This window comes from Sceloporus occidentalis, unplaced genomic scaffold (genome assembly GCF_023333645.1).
Source record: "Sceloporus occidentalis isolate IW3139 unplaced genomic scaffold, rSceOcc1.0.p SCAF_30, whole genome shotgun sequence".
Taxonomy (NCBI): domain Eukaryota; kingdom Metazoa; phylum Chordata; class Lepidosauria; order Squamata; family Phrynosomatidae; genus Sceloporus; species Sceloporus occidentalis.
In genome coordinates, this window is record NW_028317010.1 from 9081633 (window position 1) to 9101968 (window position 20336).

Below are 20336 nucleotides of genomic sequence, written 5' to 3' on the forward strand. Positions count from 1 at the left end.
CCTAGTACAAACGTTTGCCAAAATGTCGGCGCTTCCAGTGACTTCTTCTCACCAGATCCTCCAAAAGGGTCATAATTTTTCTGGCGGCGCTTTTGATACTGTCCTCATAACCGGTTGAAGGATCGGGCAAGAGGACCTCATTGGAAGTGCCGCCATCTTGGCAGAAGGTCGCACAAGTTTATATCTGCAGAGATACAGACGAAGATAGAAGGTAAAAGATAGAAGATGAAAGAGAGAAAATAAAGAAGGTGCGGAAGTGGTTGGCAGGGAAACGTTTAGAGAGCATGACAGAGAGTGAATGAGAGTGAATGAGAGTGAATGTGGGCACCGAGCAACTAATTTCATTCCTGAATTAAAAATACCCCCGATTTTTGTCCGAACCGAATGGGCAGGGAACGAAAATTTGTATCTCAAAAACGAATAGGCAAAAAACGAACGGTTTTGGGCTTATTTAAAGATGTCTAGTAATATTTTGGAGCAGAAAAATATATCAAATTTATTTTTAAGATGTACTACATTTTATTTGAAAAGTAGAATGTTTTCTTCTAAATTATAGCAATTTAGAAAATGCACCTATGTAAAATCATTCCCAAAATAGTGTGTGTTTAACAGTCTTAATTGGGTAAGCATTAAGAAATCTTTTGTAGTTGAATTTCAAGGAATAAATTAAAATGCTAAGCTTGTGCAGTACAGAGTTAGGCTCTGGAGCTGATTGAATTATTAACGCCTTCTCTGCAAGGGGAGAATGCAAAACCACGAGAAACAGATAAAAGATAGTAAATCCCTATTACATTTTGAGTTTTTCAAAAAGACGGACCATATTTCACAGCCACTGTTGTAATACATAGGTATCTATAAGGTGTGCAATTGTGGAAGGCAGATGTTATGTTTGATGTTTTAAGGGCCAACAATGTATTGTGGTAGGGACTGATGTTTGTGATGAAAATAATGTAAGCTTTCAAATATAAATATGAAGACAGAATAGCAAGTTAATAGAGAACTTTCATAACTCTGCTTCAACTCACCATTACTCCAAAATAATATTTCCTCAGCTCTATTTTGTTGTCTTTCAGATCTTCATGAAGCACTAGAATAATATTAATATACCTAGTGGGTAGACATATGTGATTAGCTCATAATGTAGTATGAGCAGCAATTCGTTCGATTTCTGTTCCTAATAACTTTTTCCCATCCAGTGTTATGATTTCTAACCTGTTGCATATAAGACTAGAGTAGATAAGTTAAAACCATGGAATTTAACTGCAGAGAAGAACCATTCAGCCAATCTTGTCTGTCCATGACTTAAACGGTAATTAATCATTTGTCATTTTTATATTTAGTATAGCCATATGTCTATTACATACAAAATTAAATTTCATTCCTGTATTAATGCATATCATTGCTGTTGGCTGGCTGTTCCACTTATGTACCACCTTCCCAGTAAAGTAAAATGTCCTTACATTAAAGCTAAGCCCCTAACCGCTAACCTTTAAATAAACTTCCTTCCTGTACTTTGTTAAATCCCTATATGTTTTTAAATGTTTATATTACATCCCACCTCTCTTGTATCTTCCCATAAATATTGAGATCCCTATTCACTCTAATTCACAAAAATATAATAAAACTTTATATAAGGTAAATATGGCCTGGACAGAAGAAAAAACTCTAATGTGTTCCAAAAGATTGTCATAATCAATATTTGAATATGGAATTTGCTTTTTACCAAGGTCAACTAAAAAACATTTAATACAATAGCAGACTTTTTTGTTATATTGACATTTTAATCCTTGCATAGGGCTTTCATGATTGGGTCAAAGTAACTAAGGGGAACTCTGATCTCTGACAGTCGGGGAAGGTCTGCGCGATGGACGCAGACAACCCCCGCTGCTAGCCACGCCTCCTTCCGGCTGCAGCGTAAGTGCGTGGGATCTACACGCTGCCCCGGCTACATGACAGGGAAGTCAGAAGCACCAGTAAGTTTTGGGGGGGGCGTGTTAAATGGGGGGCATAAGGCATTTCTGGAGGCAGAGTGCTCTGTGAAATGCCTTTTAACCCCCTTAATGCCACTCTGCCTCCAGAAATGCCTTTTTAACCCTCTATATGCCACTCTGCCTCCTGAATGCCTTAAACCTCCCTATATGCCACTCTTCCCCATAATATGCCCTTTAACCCTCTAAATGCCAGAGTGGCATATAGGGGTATAAGGCATTTCTGGAGGCAGAGTGGCACATAGGGGGTCAAAAGGCATATCATGGGGCACAGTGGCATTTAGAGGGTTAAAAGGCATATCATGGGGCACAATGGCATATAGGGGGTATAAGGCATTACTGGGGCAGATGTGCATTACTGGGGGCAGGTTGGAAAATAGAAGGAAATAAAACCAAAATATTTTTCTCAATCATAGCTTTTATTTAAAAAAAATAGTTTAGATGAATGAACATTTACTGGTAAAACTTTTTTCCTATAGGGTCGTCTTATATTCAGGCTTTTTCTTTATTTCCTAAATTAATATTCAGATTTGGGGGGTCGTCTTATAATCAGGGTCGTTTTATAATCTAGCAAATACGGTAATAATAATTTAAAACAAAATAAATTAGTTTATAATATAGTGTTCATTTTACCCAGTAATGCTGACAGTGCTATAGGGATTTTGCTAGGATTGCTTGTTTTTTTGTGCATATCTCCTTTGGAACAATTTTCTTAAATTGTTTCAAGCCTAACGTTCTAAATACCTATTACACAGTTGTTTTACTACGTATTTGTTTGCAAACAATAATGGAAAGCATATGTTCTTTATTGTAGCTTCTCGAGAAGTAGTTTATTTACCAACAGGATTTATAAAAACTGTCACAACCAAGAAATGCAACTTACAAAGATGCTAAATATATAGTGTGGATAGAATACAGGGTGTATGTGCCAATTCACCTTTATGCATTTGATTATTGCTGTATCAATTAATTCTGCCTACCACTGTTAATAATCAGTAGTTCCGTCCCTAGGGATTTAATTGCAGCTATTCATCAAGGATGTGAATAATTCACAACTGTGTTTTGTGTTCCACACTTTAAATGTAAGCTATAATTTACCTTGCAATTTTATTATCACTCATTAAATATCGTAATGTTCTAAAGCAGTAGACTGTCTGTGGATAATAAGCAAAAAATCTGAAAAAATAATACCATAAAAAGGTTGCTGTGTTTGTTTACACGAGTAGAGATGTCTAATTTCAATAACATTTGTGCTCTACGTAAAGGTTTATGAGCCCACAATGATGTAGGGTAATAACAGGCTCAGTAACAGCATGTAGGGTGCAATAATAACAGAATGATCTTGGCTATCATGGCAACCCATTTTATCTTAAGGTGATAGAGGGCACACAGAGTTAGAGGTCTGTGAAGATTTCAACATACCAATAGCAAGTGGTTTGATCACTCCTCCAAGAAAGATGATCACACACATATTCTGGGGGTACCGATCTTCAATTTTGCCCAATTAATTTTTTGTATAGGGCACACACATAGCAAGAAACTCTATGCAAACAAGCCATCTAAGTATGTTAATAAAAAAAGAAAAGAGAAACAAAGCATGAGAGTCAAAAACATAAAGAATGTGGAAGATAAGACAATAACAGGCACACGTCTGGTACAAAATTTTAAAAGCTGTCTTAGCAACCTAAGAAAAGTCCTAGTCAGCAGAAACCGTCCATTGACGGCTATGGAAAACACCTGTCCCTGCCTCGTTCAGTGTCCAATGAGATCCAGGCCTGCAAGACATTGTTGCCCCAACATGGCTCTAAAATATATAATAATGCATATTAAAAGTGATATTTTTCAACGTCTGTGAGCTCACACTTTATGAAAGTGGGATGATGCCTCTGTAGGATGTCAGGTAATTATGGCCATCTCATCACAAAAGCTAAAATCCCCAAACAGCTATTCTGCAGCAATCTATTAGCAGGGGGTGTAATTGAACTGCTAGTGCTAAAATCAACCTTATGCATAATGTTTCTGAATTATGTTCCATGAGTAAATTCTAAGAGGCTGTAGTGTTATATGGCGCTATTCAATCCGAGCATGACAGTTGACCAATTATCAATGTATTTTCCTCAGTGTTGTATTAATACAATAAAATTTAAGTAAAGTAATGTACTGATAGTTCTGATTTAATTGAGTACTCACAATTTGTACCTTTTAGACTGACCAGTATACAAAGGATAACAACAATACAATACACAGCTACAATTTACTTGAGCTCAAACTGTTTCTAAAATTAACATAACACATTATGAACATATAATTTGTCAGTAAACATATTTTAACATATTGATCTGTAATTACCAGTGACTCTTTCATTGAAGACGTCCCCATAGGGAACCACTAAAATGATTCACTATGCAATAGTTATACAATTCCTTAGGAAAATACTGCCTAACCTATAGAATGTAGTCGCCATAAAGAAAATTATCCAGGGAGCTTTGGGAAAATGACAAAAATGTACCGTATTATTGAAAATGGAAAAAATGTAAAACTTTCAGAAAGTATTGTTAGTTGATATGTGACTGAGGCAGCAAACAAGAATATTAAAAGTAATCCTATATTCTGCCTTAAGATAGCGTTAGGACTTATGAAGGGATAGTCCTTACTGACTATCTATCTATCTATCTATCTATAGATTGCATACTTCACATGTACATTATGTGGGGCTGTGATTATAGAGTGTATATACATATCAAAGATAGTCTAGAAGCCAATATGTAAAAAAAACCCAACAACTGAGGAGATAACATCCTTTAAGATTCAGAATAGTTACAGTTAGTTGAGCAGGTGTATCACTGTTGCCCAGTACAGGAGGCTCATTTTAGTCTCAGACAGGAGTAAAGAAGGACCCTGTTAGGATTGACACTGTTAGCATTATTCCCATGAATATTACACCCATAATAGTAAATGAACACCTTTAGTAAATGTAATTCTGCCTATAATTCATTAAACACACAGAGACTGCAAACTCACCTGCAAACTTTTGGGAATGTACCCAGCATGTAAGTTTGATTGACGACCAAGCAAGTAACTTGAGTTGCGGTTTGAGAAAAAACACATGCATTTAAATATCCAGAAAGTTTAAAAATTCTGTTAAATATGTTACATTTTAAACCATTCAAACATAATAAAATTTTCTATATTTTGCTAAATGTAATATCTTTTTAGTGGTGTTATCCCAACAAATTTGGGTGCAATTATAAAGTAATTAAAGAGTGTTTCTTAAATAATCAGTTGTTGTTTTCATTTTATTTAAATATATAAATGTAATTAGGGGCGCATCCAATCCACATTAGATTGATATAATACCTAAGCATTCTGTATTTTCCTCATGCATATTTGTATGTATGCCATCCATATTAAAGTTTACATGATTTAAAAGCCACTTGTTTTTGTAGAAACAAACATAGTTCTCATTATGGAAAATGTTTAATTCTGTAGCCCTAGTAAATGGACACTATCAATCTTTTCAGCACAGTTTTGTTCTTAGGTAGGGATGTACACTTATGCTCATGAAGATAAATATTATCTCTAGAAATAGTATTGCTGCTTAGACAGCTGCCATTTGGATGACTTTGCCAACAAAGTCTGGCAATTCTAGTGTCCTTGACTAAATGTGATCATATTAACACTTAAATCATCTCACAGAAATCCATTCTAGAAAGTATAAACTTCTCTTTTTAGTGTTTTGCAATCAATATTTCTGTGTTCTTGCATCATCACGTCACATGGCCATGTATTATTGTAATGTACTGTTTTGTTTTTTTTAGAGTTTATTGTTAAGTAGGTTGTAAAAAGACATGAAAAGTCCACCAAGTTCAATCCTTCCAATTACCAATACCTTTTGATCATAAGGAAGGAAAAAATAAATTAAAATAAGATTGTCATCCAATAGTGTCCAGAGGAAGTAAAAAAAATCTGCTGCTAGTCACCCAATGAACTATTCCTAAATGTTCAAGGACAAGGAAATGCAGTACATGTATTTGGGGTGAGTGCTGATACACGTAGACTATATTGGAATATAGAAACAGTCAATTTAATAATCAATATTTAAAATAATTTAATCCATAACAAAAGGATAAAAGATACATACATTAAAAGTTAGATTGTATTAGTTAAAAAGATAAGGCATAATGTTTCTGTCCAGTTCTGTGAACTGACAACAAAAGATAAAAAACCTAATCTGTTTCCCCAACACTGACTTTTTCAGAGGTGAATATGTGTAGTTGCAGCATACAATAACGATTGTTTTAGTGAGTTTGCTAATCAAGAAGCCAAAGGAACTCTGACCAATGATTTTCTGATTCAGTAGTGTCAGAGTAGCGTCCGTTTATGGGCTCATGTAGAGGCTGATCTTACAAGAAAATTGTGGTTACAGGAGCTGTTAATGTGTAAATGTCAAGTGTTCTGTAGACAGTATAGCTTATGGGGATAACTGATTACTATTATCATATAGAAACTTGCATTGTCCTTGAATATACTTTACACGGGTATCTTTGAAGCCGGCCAATGCAATTTACCCCATCAAAATCATATATTTTTGAAAACTAGACACCCCAGTGTCAAACAACACCCCAATATGTGTTCAGCAACATCTCCCAAGTACAGTGATACTACCCATGCATGGGTTTGTCTGATGTTTGGTGGGCTAAAGGACCACATTTGGGAAGTGCACTTTTTCACCCATTTTGGTCAGCCTGTATGATCCCGGCCACTCCAATTTACCCCATCAAACCATTCTTTTTTTTTTAAATTAGACACCCCTTTGGTGTTTGAAATGCTTTTACTTTAACTCTTTCCATGTCAAGATTTTGGGGGAGATACAGCGCTAATTTTTAGACTTGCTCATAATAATAAACTTTATTTTTTATTTTATTCTTTTTGGACTTTCTTTTACATTTTGCTGGAACTGGATGGCTCATCTGATGCATAGTTATTTTTAAATGTTACCACTTTTTTTTTCCATTTTTGTTTTTTATTATTGAATAAATATTTGACTAATTACATTGTGATTAGAAAGCCGGACTCCATTGACTTGCATGGTTGAATGCAGTACCTGTATTCAACCTGCAAGTGGAGCCAGAGTTTTCAAGAAGGTCCGGAGACCCTCTAGCAAATTTTTCCAACTTTGTTATTTTTCTTAAAGGATGCGCCGTCATCTTGCGAGTGGCAAAATCACTCGCAGTGGTGGTTGTGACCGCTGTTCATGACTAAAAAAATATAAACAATAGAATTAAACAGAGAATTTAAGTTTTTGTTTTAAATTATTTAAAAAGTACAGTTGTCAGTCCTTGGAGGGAACACATACCCAAAATAAATATAGATACACAGTCATTTCAAGGTTCTTAAGTGTGGTTTCTTAAATGTATTGCATTTAATATCAGGTACATCATCCTATTTACCCCAAAAAAATATACAGCAAAGAATGGGCAAAATTCAACAATGGTAATAAATCTACTAGAGATAAAATAGAAAAAAAAACATTGTCACATTTTATCTTAGATAATGAATTTGGCCCAATATAAACAGTATATTGGGGGCCCAGGTAGCCACCGTTGGAAGGTTCCCAGGTATGTTGATTGCTATTGTAGAGCAGACATACTTTTGTCCAAGTTTCTATTGCACTTTTAAACATTTGAAAGGACACATGTGTCATTATCAGGTATGCAAGTCTTAAACTGGTTTAAAGCTGTAATTTTGCAATAATAAAAATATAGTTGTATGTGAAACACTTCATCAACCAAGTTATTTAATTTTATATTGGTAGGTGTCTACACAATGTCAATGAACACATTAGACATAGGTCTTAACTCAACTAAACATGTTTATGAGATCAACATTTTAGTCTTGGCTGAAATTTAATGAATTGTGTCATGTCCTTGATTTGTATCCTTTCTCCAATTTGCCCTGTTAAGGGTTTAAAATGCATGGCAAATATAATAACATCTTTTATGCTGCTATAAACTATGCTTTTACTCCAGGAAACCATGCCAGATGGAGAATTAAGGGCATTCAGTGTTAAAAGTTAATTATTTTTCATATTATTATATTTTTCATTATATATATATATATATATATATATATATTTAGTTTGACCTTACAAATAATTGTAAGACTTCCAAATTATGTTATGGGTCCAACAGCCTTAAAAAATCCAGGCCAGGGTTTACAGGTGAAGCTAACTACAGCTCACCTGTCCTATTTAGCAGAGTATAAAAAGGACCAGCAATTCAGAAAACCTTCTTATTCTAACCAAGAAAAATGCTGAGCAAAACCTTGCTGGTTTATTTTGTTTGGCTGCATTGTTTTGTTGGAAAGTAGGGAAGCCCTAGGGTGACTACATCAGCCGTGTTTTCCAGGACACATATAATATTTACATATTGATGACCAGCCCAGATAAAATGCTGCCCTGTAGTATAACTGACTAATTGGTTCCATTTCAAAAGTCTGTAGGTCCCACATACTACAGGGCAGCATTTTATCTGGGCTGGTATGTAAAAATAATATGTGTCCTGGAAAACATGGCCGACGTGGTCACCCTAGGATGCCCCCAACCTAGGGAGGAAAACCTGTGTTTAGTTAGTGCTCAGAGGAGCAAGGTTTGGTGTTCTTTTGAAGAGAATACTCCAATTTAGCTGGATCTGGAATTGGCTTTTATTTTACCATAGAAGACAAGTGCCTCTTAAAAGATATCCTTGTGCTTTAAAGGATGTTCAGTCACAATGTACAGTATTTTTTTTCCTTTTCTTCAAATGGTATCCTATATATATATATATATATATATATATATATATATATATATAGCTTTATCACTGTGGGAATTGTTGTTGGCATGCTGGGTGGGGGTCAGGGTGACTGAAGATACACAACAAAGGTTCTGCCACATAATGTGGTTTGCAGTAAGGAGAAGGGCTGATTGATAATGTAGTGTGCAAGGAAGAGAGAGGCTGCCAGATCATCTGTGCAGGGAGAAAGGGGGTTGTTATTTCTAGCTGTGCACAATGAGCAAAGGGGCTTCCAGATGAGGGGGGGTTCGAATAGTGCTGTGGGTGGGAGGTTCTGGTAGACATTGTATGTGTGGCTGTTGTTAGTGTTGCATGTGCATTTGGAGTATAGTATTGTGTGTAGTAGGAGACTTCTAAAGAAAATAGAAGGAGTCGAAAGAGAAAGAAAGTGAGAGACAGAGAAATGAAGGAAGAGCATGATTTTATTGAAAAAGTGTAACAATCAAATTTTAATATAAACACCCAACATAGCAATAACATCGTAAGTCAAAATCTTAGTAGCATATTGATTAGCATGTACTGCTGTATAAAAAAGAAATACATTAGGAAAATTAAATTTAAAATACAAAATATATTTTGAGTCAATATTTTAATCTCCTGTCTTTTACACTCTTTGCATAATTATGCTTTTTCAGAGGGGGTTGAATTACACACTGGAGATAAATCTGCTTCAAGTCATTGAATATCAATCATTGCATAAATTGCAATGGAAAAATGAAATTGGAAAGAGATATATTCAATATATATATAAAATGTTTCAAGCGCGCCTGGTGTCCCTTTAGACACCCTGAAACTCTTGCTGAGAAAACATACCGTATTTGCTCGATTATAAGACGATCCTGATTATGAGAGGACCCCCCAAAATCTGAATATTAATTTATGAAAAAAGGAAAAGCCTGAATATAAGACGATCATATAGGAAAAAAGTTTTACCAGTAAATGTTAATTCATGTAAACTATGTGAACAATTTTTTTTTAATAAAAGCTATGATTGAGAAAGCTATGATTGAACTCTGATCTCTGACAGCCGATGAAGGTCTGCGCGATGGACGCAGACAATCCCCGGCCGCTAACCACACCTCCTCCCAGCTGCAGCAGAAGTTGTGTACGCGAATTGCGTAGAGCTCTTCACGCTGCCCAGTGCTTAGTCCGGGCAGAGTGTAGAGCTCTACGCGCTGCCCGGACTAAGCACCGGGGACTCAGAAGTACCGGTAAGTGTGTGTGTGGGGGGGAGACAGGAGGATCCAGGTCCCCTGCATCGCTGCGGGGGATCTGGATCTTAGTCTCATAGTCAGACCTAGTCGAGGTCTGATTATAAGACGACCCCAATTATAAGACGAGGGGTATTTTTCAGAGCTTTTGCAAATACGGTATGTTTGGTCAAACACCTCTCCTGCATAGAAAATAGGTGACGGACATGGAATACCACATGCATTTACATAGGGTCCGCTAAGCTATCATATGTATTAAAGTGCATATGATGGCTGGAGAGACCGTTAAGTATGATGGGTCTCTGCATGATAAAAAAAATTCTGGTGGGAAGCCCTGTCAAGTAAATCTTCTAACTGGTGAATCCCTCTAGTACTTTTACATTTAAGGCAGTAACTAAAAGAAGCAAAACACAAAAATTGTAACACAGCCCAACCCAGGGCAGCGCTCCAGCTGTTCCTCGTACAATTTACTTCTGTGTCTTCCATCTATTGTGCAGTGCGCTTAGATATGATGTCATACCCCACCGTGCAGTGCAGATTAAGATCATCATGAAGGCTATGCCAGTCGTGCTCAATAGAGCCCCCCTCCATGCCAGAGGGAATGCCCACAAACTCTTCAGAACTGCCACCCTAAGCCACAATACGCCACTGCATAGACAACCTAAACATGCACATTCAATATCGAATTATAGTTATATTTTAATATGTGTTGGATAAAATTTTTTTAGCTTGTACTGTTTTTTTGGCTTGTTATAAAAAAAGTATTTTTAAGTGTTTATTTTGAATTTCATAATATGGCTTCTTATTCTTGTGATGTTTTTTTTCCTACAAGCAGCATCTATTTACTGGAAAATCATTCAGTCAGTTGTTTGCTTTTTGTGTTATGTGCAATTCAATAATCTTTTTCTGATTTTTTTCAGCATTGCTTTTGTTTTCAATTGGGTTTAAAAAGAGGTTGTTGGAGTTTTGATAAATGTTCTTGTTTTGTCCTACAGGGAACACCAGCAAGTAAAGTCAGATACAAAGTAGATGTGAATCAGTTTCCATATAGCTCCAACATATTTGATGTTGAAGAGAATACTGGTCGTGTAATAACTAGAGTTAATCTTAATGAAGAGCCCAGCACGATATTTAAGGTAAACGTATTTTGTTAAATATCTAAATAAGCTTAAAGTATATATTTAGAATATAAGCAGTGCTTTTGTGCAAACTCTTACATATTCAATATGTTAATATGCAATATGCAAAAAAATACTTAAAGTACCCCATTTGTATTACTAATGTCTGATAAATATAAATTTTCAAAAATATTAGCTATTTGTATGTTTTTTAGCGCTATCACCTAATTATTGTATTGCCAGTGGTAAGCAATAGAACGGTTCAGCATCACCCTGCCAGACATTCTGACTTCATTAGCATTGCCATAAAGAATCAGCTCAGTGTGGTGTTTGAGCACCACCCAAATATCACATGACTGTAGCCTTCATGTCTGCAGGTAAAGGACTTTATTGGAACAAATGTTAACTTATATTGCAATATGAAGAACTCCAATTTTTGCTCAAGAAGAATAAGATTTTTTTTGTGTGACTTTCCCTTAAAGAAACAAAATAAATTGGACGAGCATTTTTCAACATTCTTTTTTTAATTGGCTACATTGGGGTAAACCTAATAATATGTTTTAATTTAACCCAAACAAATATTATTTCATTTTTGCTAAGGTATAAAAAGGGACATAGTTAAATTCAATACAAACAACAAACAGATTCTCTGTCAAGTATAGGAAGTTTGGATCAATGGTGCTCAATATGAACAATGTTGATTAAGTGAATTGTTAAAGCTAAATGGAGGATATTGATCTTTACAGTAATTGTGCTGTTCCACCGATTCAGAGATCTGTTTAATTTAATATCAGACCTTTTTATCACACAAATGTCTATCCCCCGTGTTGGACAGCTTTTATTGTGCAATTGTGTTAAAAAAAACATTACAGGCATTTTTTGTAGATGCTACATGAAGAGAGCAAATGTATGTCACTAGCTGTTATAAATGTGTTAACACTGTAGATAGTGTACATAGTATTTACATTGCAGATAAATAAGCCATCAATTATATGGTATAACTAAGAGTTGTATTGGCGTGAAAATAACACCACAAATTAACTTTTCTTGTTTTATTTTTTTTTATGAGACACACCAGCACATGTGATAGCAAAGTGATCCCTTTAAATGTTATTTTGTCCCTTTTACAAATGTAGTAGGGCTGCAGCTTCTGTGCCAGGTAATTCCTTCATTTTTTCTTTTGAAAGAATACATATTAAAGTACTTACGGAGTAGTGACTCTGTCAGGGACATTAAATTGTCCCTTTAGTAAATCAGGTGAACGATCACCTCTGACCCTGGGATTTGTGAGCTCGGTTCCCACTGAAACCAGTTCCCGCTGAGCTCACAGCAACTTTTTTTAAATGCTTAGAGAATGGTAAGATCCATGTGCATTCTACTCTCACCATTTGTAAGTTAGAAGTGTGCAGCAACATAATCCAGAAATACATTCTGCTTATACATTTTAAAGGTTTTTTATTATTGTTGTTTTAGCTGGTTGTGATCGCCTATGATGATGGAGATCCAATAAAATACAATAGCACAACAGTAATAATTACAGTTTTGCAGCCATCAGTTATTCCTCGCTTTACACAAGATGAATTCAGGTAAGATATGCCTCCCCGGTTATTTCTAATGTGTTTTGTTAGGTGATATTCATTTATATCACCTATATTAGTAATTGACTTATAAGGGTAGATAGATACTTTTAGATACAAAAATAATCTTTAAGACAGATCGTTGTGTTATTGAAACAAAATTACACTAGTTTAAAATGGAGTATTTCTAATAAGTACAAGTATTTGAAGTCTCAGTACACAAAAAAAACTAAGTAAAGCACAAATAATTGAAATTAAATATTCACACTCATTTTGTTGATTTGATTTATGCTACTTCTTTATACGTTAAGCGTTGTTAATAACAACAGAGTGTATTGCATAGTCTACTGAGTTTATTGTAATATTAACTTAAATTATTGTGATGATAATTCTTCATGTCATATGGCAGTTTTATTATTCTGACCTCAGATGTGAATGCTTTTTGGCGATGGCACTAATGCAAACCACTAATGGAACAATGTTTGTTTGTATTTATGATTTTTTCATTTATCAGGGATCATGGATATTTCGATTATTTTAATTTGTATCACATTAGTCTAATTGACATATATTTATAAATTACACTTGATTACTTTTCACCTTCAGGTAGATTACTTGCTTTAACGTTCACCCCCCCACCACCACATCCATACAGAAATTTTCCATCTGCTATGTTATCCTGGGTGATAGACCAGTTGAGCTGATTGGGGAGGGGTGCTATGTAAATGAAAAACGTCAAGATATTAAGGTTCAGTGTGCACCACCATCTTTCCCCCTATGAGATTTCCACACCATTGACTTTTAACATGACCTTCACTACAATCTGTGTAGTGAAGCTGTGTGTCACCTTCTGTCACATTCCCCTTCAACTTCCTAATAGATTGTAAACTTGCAAGGACAGGGCTGTCTGTCCTTGCAATGGCGTAAGTATGACTAGAGGGACTCAATGGTTGTAAATGTAATGTAAGCAGTAACCTATATAGCTTATTATGAACCATCTAAATTAATACTTCTCCATCCATTAGTGAGGGTAAAAGTATAATTCTATTGCAGGTTTTTGTTGCATTTCTATGTACAGTAATTCACTGAATTATGTTTACAGAAAAACCTATTAACCTTAATGTTCATTCAAAAAAATCTCATATAATAATGAAGTTAGAAATATAATTTACATGTTGATTCTGACAAGTCAGCAAAGTGCTTATTTTGTGTTCTAATTATTGTCAGCGCCCCAGGAGTTTATAAAGGGAAATCATCAAAACTCTAGTTTTCCAAAGGGTATAAAAAACTGTATTCAGTCTTCTTTTGTTTTCCTTCATTTTCAGTCTTGTTACCTCACTTCTATACTTGTAACGTTATACATTTGTTTTTACTTCACATCATTAACTCAAAGCCATTTTTGTGCCACTGCACTGCTTCATTGTGTTAGAAATTATTATTCCTAAATGATACAATTTTCGTTTGGCAGAAACCACTATCAATTCACTCCAGTCCAAAAAGAAATAATAATAAAATGTATTTTTGTTATTCTGTCTTCAGTCAAGAAAACTTTTTTCAGCTTTTATGACAAATACAATTCAAAATCTATTAATTGGCTAGCCTGTTTTTTAATAATTACATTTTGTGTACATTAAAATGATGTGGTATTATGTGGTACATTAAAATACTGGTATTATTGTTGCACATTTTTGTAAATCAATACTGAAAACATTTAATATAGCGAATACATCTATATGATTATATGCTGTGGGTAAAAGACAGACTTACAATAACCCTTAGCTATTGCACTGATTTCCATTCATATGAAGGGCTTATTCACAGAGTGATGTAAACACACATTGGTTGCTGTTTAACCCCATAGGGACAAAAGGTATTTTGTGTTTATGCTATATGAGAGATGTGTTTTTTCAAGCATCTCTCATATAGTTTAACCCACAAATGATATAATTTTTTTCAGGACAATTAGGGCTTTTTTAGAAACCTATGTTAGTATGAAGAAAAAAAAGTGGGAAGGGTTTAAAAAAAACTCCCATGATTTTTACTGATTCACCTAAAACAAAGTATAGATAGCCAATGCCAAGAAAAAAAAATATAGTTATATTTGTGTATTTGTTGTATAGCATGCAACAAACCCATTTAGGGCCTTATTACAGAAAGGTAGGAATCCTAAAAAGTGTGGAGAGATGAAAAAAAATGTCTAAGAATGGAATGGTTATTTGTAGTTTTACAGTAATGCTGTGAGGTGTACTGTATTGATCTGATGATTACTGAATCAATTCTCTGTTTATTAAGCAATATTACACAGTACAGCACAATGCATCGACAAAATGATACAGGGTAGAAAAGGTAGATAGTATATGTGCAAATGTACATAGTTCACAAGATAAATATAATTGCAAGCCCCATATCTTATGTAACATATAAGATTAAGTAGTCGCAAACAAAATGTGACAGAGATGTTGACCTGAATACAGATAATGGGAGATGAACTTTAACCTCTCAAATGAGAAGTGAATTATATAAAAAAAAAGGGAACAAAAAAATACAAAACAATAAACAAAATGCTCCAGGGTACTGTCTGATAATTAAATGTAAAAGCCCAGAAAAGAAACAAAAATGTATTTTTGTATAAAGTTGTGGCATATAATGCCATTTACCTAGTCTACAATAAAAGTATAAGAAGCCCCCCCAAAAAAGCTCTAATTTGTTAACTTTCCAACAACATAAATATACACAAATATACACATTGTAAAAGCTGTTGAGCACTTATAAATTATAGGTATAACATCATTGTTTACATACATGTAATGCTATGTTAATAAACTATTAAGAGTAACACTATTAACAGTAATCTGTGCAGTAGCATACTGTATACGTAACAAGTATACATATCTGTATTTTGCTATTTTTAGTAAAAATAATTTAATTTAAATATGTAATTTTTATTGCCTGTAAGTCTGTAGGATCTTTTGCATGTATACAATTCAGAAGATCCCCTTAAGAGTGTGTAATTATATACATTAGACACAAACAATGACACAATATTGTACAGTAAATTGTAAGGCATAAATGCATCTCAATGAAATGTTTCATTTAAAGGCCAATTCTGTTGTGGATTTATGCTTAAAGTAGACAGCAGGATATGATCTAAGGAACCATGTTAGTAATTTACATATGACCTTAACTGACAATGAATGAAGTTGCATAGTTACAAAGATTGAAATAGTACCAAAGAAATTTAGGTCACAATGCCCAATTAGAGATCTGGCAGCAACTTAATGTCAAAAATGCCAATGTAATTTCTTAATAAACGCCGTTGTTACAAAACAAAATCAGTCAATATCAGCAAAACAAATAAAATAAATAAACACGATTATATTGCAGTGGTCTGATATCATTACAAGAAGCTTTTTTAGAATATACATGCATAATTTACTGATCTTATTTTTTCCTAGTCAATTATGTTAGTCCTAGAACATTGGTATCCTTAAGGGCAACCATCCATGCAAGACTATGACTTTTAGGTGCTTCCCTCTACCATTATAGTATATCTTCCTAACCCATCTCCATGCTAACACCTGTCCCTTCTGTCAATCGCTTCACTGACTGCCTGTACTCTCACGTTCAAATGTCTGCATAGCTGTTCCCTAACTAATATATAATACTTTTTTTAGGGCAGCCCCTATGCTCCCCACCAGCTTATTTGTCTCTCTTTTTTTTTTGTGTCCAGCCTTTCAAAAAAAGAAGCATATAAACTAACAGGTTAACTTTTCTGATCCCACTTATTTCAGAGTCATTTGTCCTAGCCTTGCTACTGTTGTTATGTCCAGAAATATTATTTATTAAACAAGTGTTTACACTGAAATATAGTTGTGTTGCTAGTCCCCCTCAACATTTGTAGCTTCACATTGGATGTAATATACCTTCTCCTCTTTCTAAGTTGAAAGCTTGTTTGAGTTGGCCCTCTTTACTGTTTCTATGTATAAGTCAAAATTGTTATTTGATGGGATACTTGTTATATCCTGTTTGCCTGTTGCACAATTCTGAAGAATATGGTGATACTATATAAATTATATATACATATATCTTAGTAGGCGCTATTAAACTTGACGTAAAAACACACTTATCCTGCATTGTCTTTTGTGGGATCACATGTTTTAAGTTTCAAGATACCAGTACCATATCCTAGAGCTCAGTATTATCACCTCCTCATAGACGTGTATAGAGAACATCAACACAGAAGTCACCTATTATATTCTAAAAAATAATGGCATTGTGATTTTATATTTTTTTATTATATACATGATATTGGATGTTTATTTTCATACCATTTTACTAGCCTCCTTTTTATCTGCTTTGCCCTCTTCCATTTCCATTGTCCCATGTTAAGAAGATGAATGGATCTTTTTACCAAGAACAGTATTCTTTAAATACTTTGTCATGTTTGATATCAAACAGTTGTTTCTCCCACCACCTCTGCGTGGAGGCTGGGGTCTAAGGGGCAGAGATTCTAAACCCTCTCCTCCAGCCTATATCACATATGCAGTGGTAGAAGGAGGTTAAAAAACTTCTCCAGAAGAAAAATTTCCCATTCCATCCACATCTAGTACGGAGCAGAGTTAATTCAAGTCAACCTGATTTGCACATTTTAAATATTTTCCAACTTACTGTGAGCTCCCCACTGCAAACTTGAATGCACTTGCCCTTTAATGAAATTCATGCAGAAAAAGGAGATAATTTAATGCTTACCTATTAAGTAAAGGTATTGCTGGAATTTCACAATAGCCTAGTCATTTCCTCATGCAAATCTTTTTCACACATACAATTTATGCTTTATGAAAATTAAATGTTTAATAATGGTAAAAGCAAAGAAAATATGTATGTTGGTTGATTTTTTGAAATATAACATGTATGACAAATTAACATATGTTGCATGGATTACATATAGTTGTTAGTTGGATTATGGGGTTGTCACTGTTCCCAAAGGCTGACTGGAAAAAAAAAAATCATAAGTAGATGAAATTGCTGGTTTCATTGCACACTTCATTACAATATGAGGGTTTCTAGATTTTGGTGATTTCTATTAGACTCGTCTTCGGGGGGAAAAAAATCTTCGTATTCCACGAATATTTGCATTCGTACAGACGACGGAACTCGGCCATTGGTCTCCCCGCTCCAAGAGTTACAGGTCCGTACGAGCAACGCTATTGGTTGCCAGCAGGGAACTCCTCTGGAAGAGGAGCTCCCTGCCGACGACCAATAGAGTCGCTCGTATAGACCATACTGAATAGAATACACTAAAAACAAAGAGAAGTCCAAAAATCAAAGTCGGCAACAATGGTGGAGCTTATGGTGATGTCCTCTCCCCGATCCTCCCACAGAGGATGTCTGTCAGGACTCGGGTGATCAGGTCGGGTAGGAGCCCATGCGCAGGGGATACTTGGGGTTCAGTATGTAACCCACGGTGCATGATTATGCAAACAAAGACACCACAAACAGAAATCCAGGTAATGCAGTGTATTTCATGTATATAACAGGGCCAGCAAATAAGGGTAATATAGTCTAAGCAAGTAACCGGACGTATGGCAAAATAAAATACAGGTAATAAGTCTTTTGGCAGGGAGCCCGCTTGGAAGGGCGCAACAGACAGAGAGCCCGCTTGGAAGGGCGCAACAGACAGAGAGCCCGCTTGGAAGGGCACGAAAGGCACACAGCCCGCTTGGAAGGGCACGACAGACAGAGAGCCCGCTTGGAAGGGCACGACAGACAGAGAGCCCGCTTGGAAGGGCACGAAAGGCACACAGCCCGCTTGGAAGGGTACGAAAGGCACACAGCCCGCTTGGAAGGGTACGAAAGGCACACAGCCCGCTTGGAAGGGTACGAAAGGCACACAGCCCGCTTGGAAGGGTACGAAAGGCACACAGCCCGCTTGGAAGGACACAAAGCAGGGAGTCCACTTGGAAGGACACAATAGCAGGGAGTCCACTTGGAAGGACACAATAGCAGGGAGTCCACTTGGAAGGACACAATAGCAGGGAGTCCACTTGGAAGGACACAATAGCAGGGAGTCCACTTGGAAGGACACAATAGCAGGGACCCAGGAACAGTACAGGTGCAGAGCCACAGCAGGAAGGTCCATAGACTTCAATACAAAGGCCCTGACTAAAGGGCAGGGCAGGTTCATAAAGGCAGGGTAATCCAGGTAATAAGGCCCAGCTGGATGTAGACTAGTGTTTAACCCAGGTAACAAGGCACACCTGAGTTCTGAGTGCTCCAGAGGGCGGAGGGTGGCCACTAGTGGTAGCAGATGTAAACACCACAGGTATTAAAAAAGCCATGGTTCAGGCAGCGAAATATTGGTTCCTGACAATGTCACTGAAAGAGCTGTAATTTTGCCCTCTCTTGATTAGACTGGAGAATCGGGGGAGGATATCACCACAAGCACCGCCATATTGCCCTGAATGAGGAAAAAATTACAATGCTTTTGGTGACAGCACAAGTCTACTTAAAATGAATAGAAGAGACATTCACATAACACAGTTATACACAGTTATATTTATTGATATATTTTTTAAATAAATAATAGTACGTTTGAGCTGTATTAAATTTTTGGACCGTCTTGCTGTTCGAAGCACTCTTCTCTGCTTAGAATTCCTGAGTCATAACTACACAATTGTAAAGTAATCAATTTAAGCAATTAAGCTTTCAATGACAATCATTCACAAAGCCGGAAGTTGATATTTACTCGTGGCTTAATGTAATCAATAGTACTGACCAAGCTATGTGCTTCTCAATATATCCAGGTTTAAATGATGAGTAAATCAAGGTCCATCTTCTTTGTTTCTGCTGGTGGTTGGATGAAAAAGCTATCAAGCTGAACATGTAAATGCACCATGTAAAACTGAAATAATGCATTGATTATCAAAAATCAATTGTCTTTAATGGAAAAAATCCATTATTAAATTACTGTGGATGTTTTTAGTGTTGTATTCAGACATTACTGATATGATTTTTTAATAGTTCTAGACATTCTTAAAAAGAAATTTTAATTTCAGTATACAATGGAAGAAAATCTTGTAACCAAAGTGATTTTTTTTTACATATTAATAAAAAATCTAATTAGATTTTGTATGTGTGTGTGTCCATACCCATTTTGTTATTTTGAAAGTTGCCATTCATAGAGTATTAACTCAACCATATTATCAAAACAAATTATGTAGTACACTGAACTGTATAGTGTACACATACTTAAGAACTCTCTGAGTTTGACCGGAAGGCTCCCGGTGAAGTCCCTTTAAAGTAGCAGATCGGGTGAGTATGGGGCACCATTGGACATTTGCCAACCAAGTATCCAGATCATGCTGTTTTACATAAAACAGATGTAGCAGTAGTGGATATTTTACAGAATACAGCAAAATTATGTTTGTGATGAATTTAGTTGCATTGGAGAGAACCTGAAGCATTATCATTTAGGAAATAAGGTCCCTGCCCTGTAGAAGTCATAGTAGTAGTAGGGAGTTGGTGGACATACAGATACAATCTGGGAGAAGGTGAGTACAATCTTCAGATTTAGTCAACATAGTTATACATTTTAAACACCAGAATGTTG

At 35.6% G+C, this 20336-nt stretch overlaps 1 protein-coding gene across 1 annotated transcript in view; it reads left to right on the forward strand.

Moving 5' to 3' along the window:
- Window positions 1–20336, forward strand: part of LOC149299017 (protocadherin-15-like) — a 426255-nt gene that overhangs the window by 298530 nt on the left and 107389 nt on the right. Inside the window, exons 26-27 of the mRNA XM_089486827.1 lie at window positions 11028–11168; window positions 12624–12736. Coding sequence (XP_089342953.1) covers window positions 11028–11168; window positions 12624–12736 — 254 coding nt within the window. The remainder of the gene's footprint in view (window positions 1–11027; window positions 11169–12623; window positions 12737–20336) is intronic.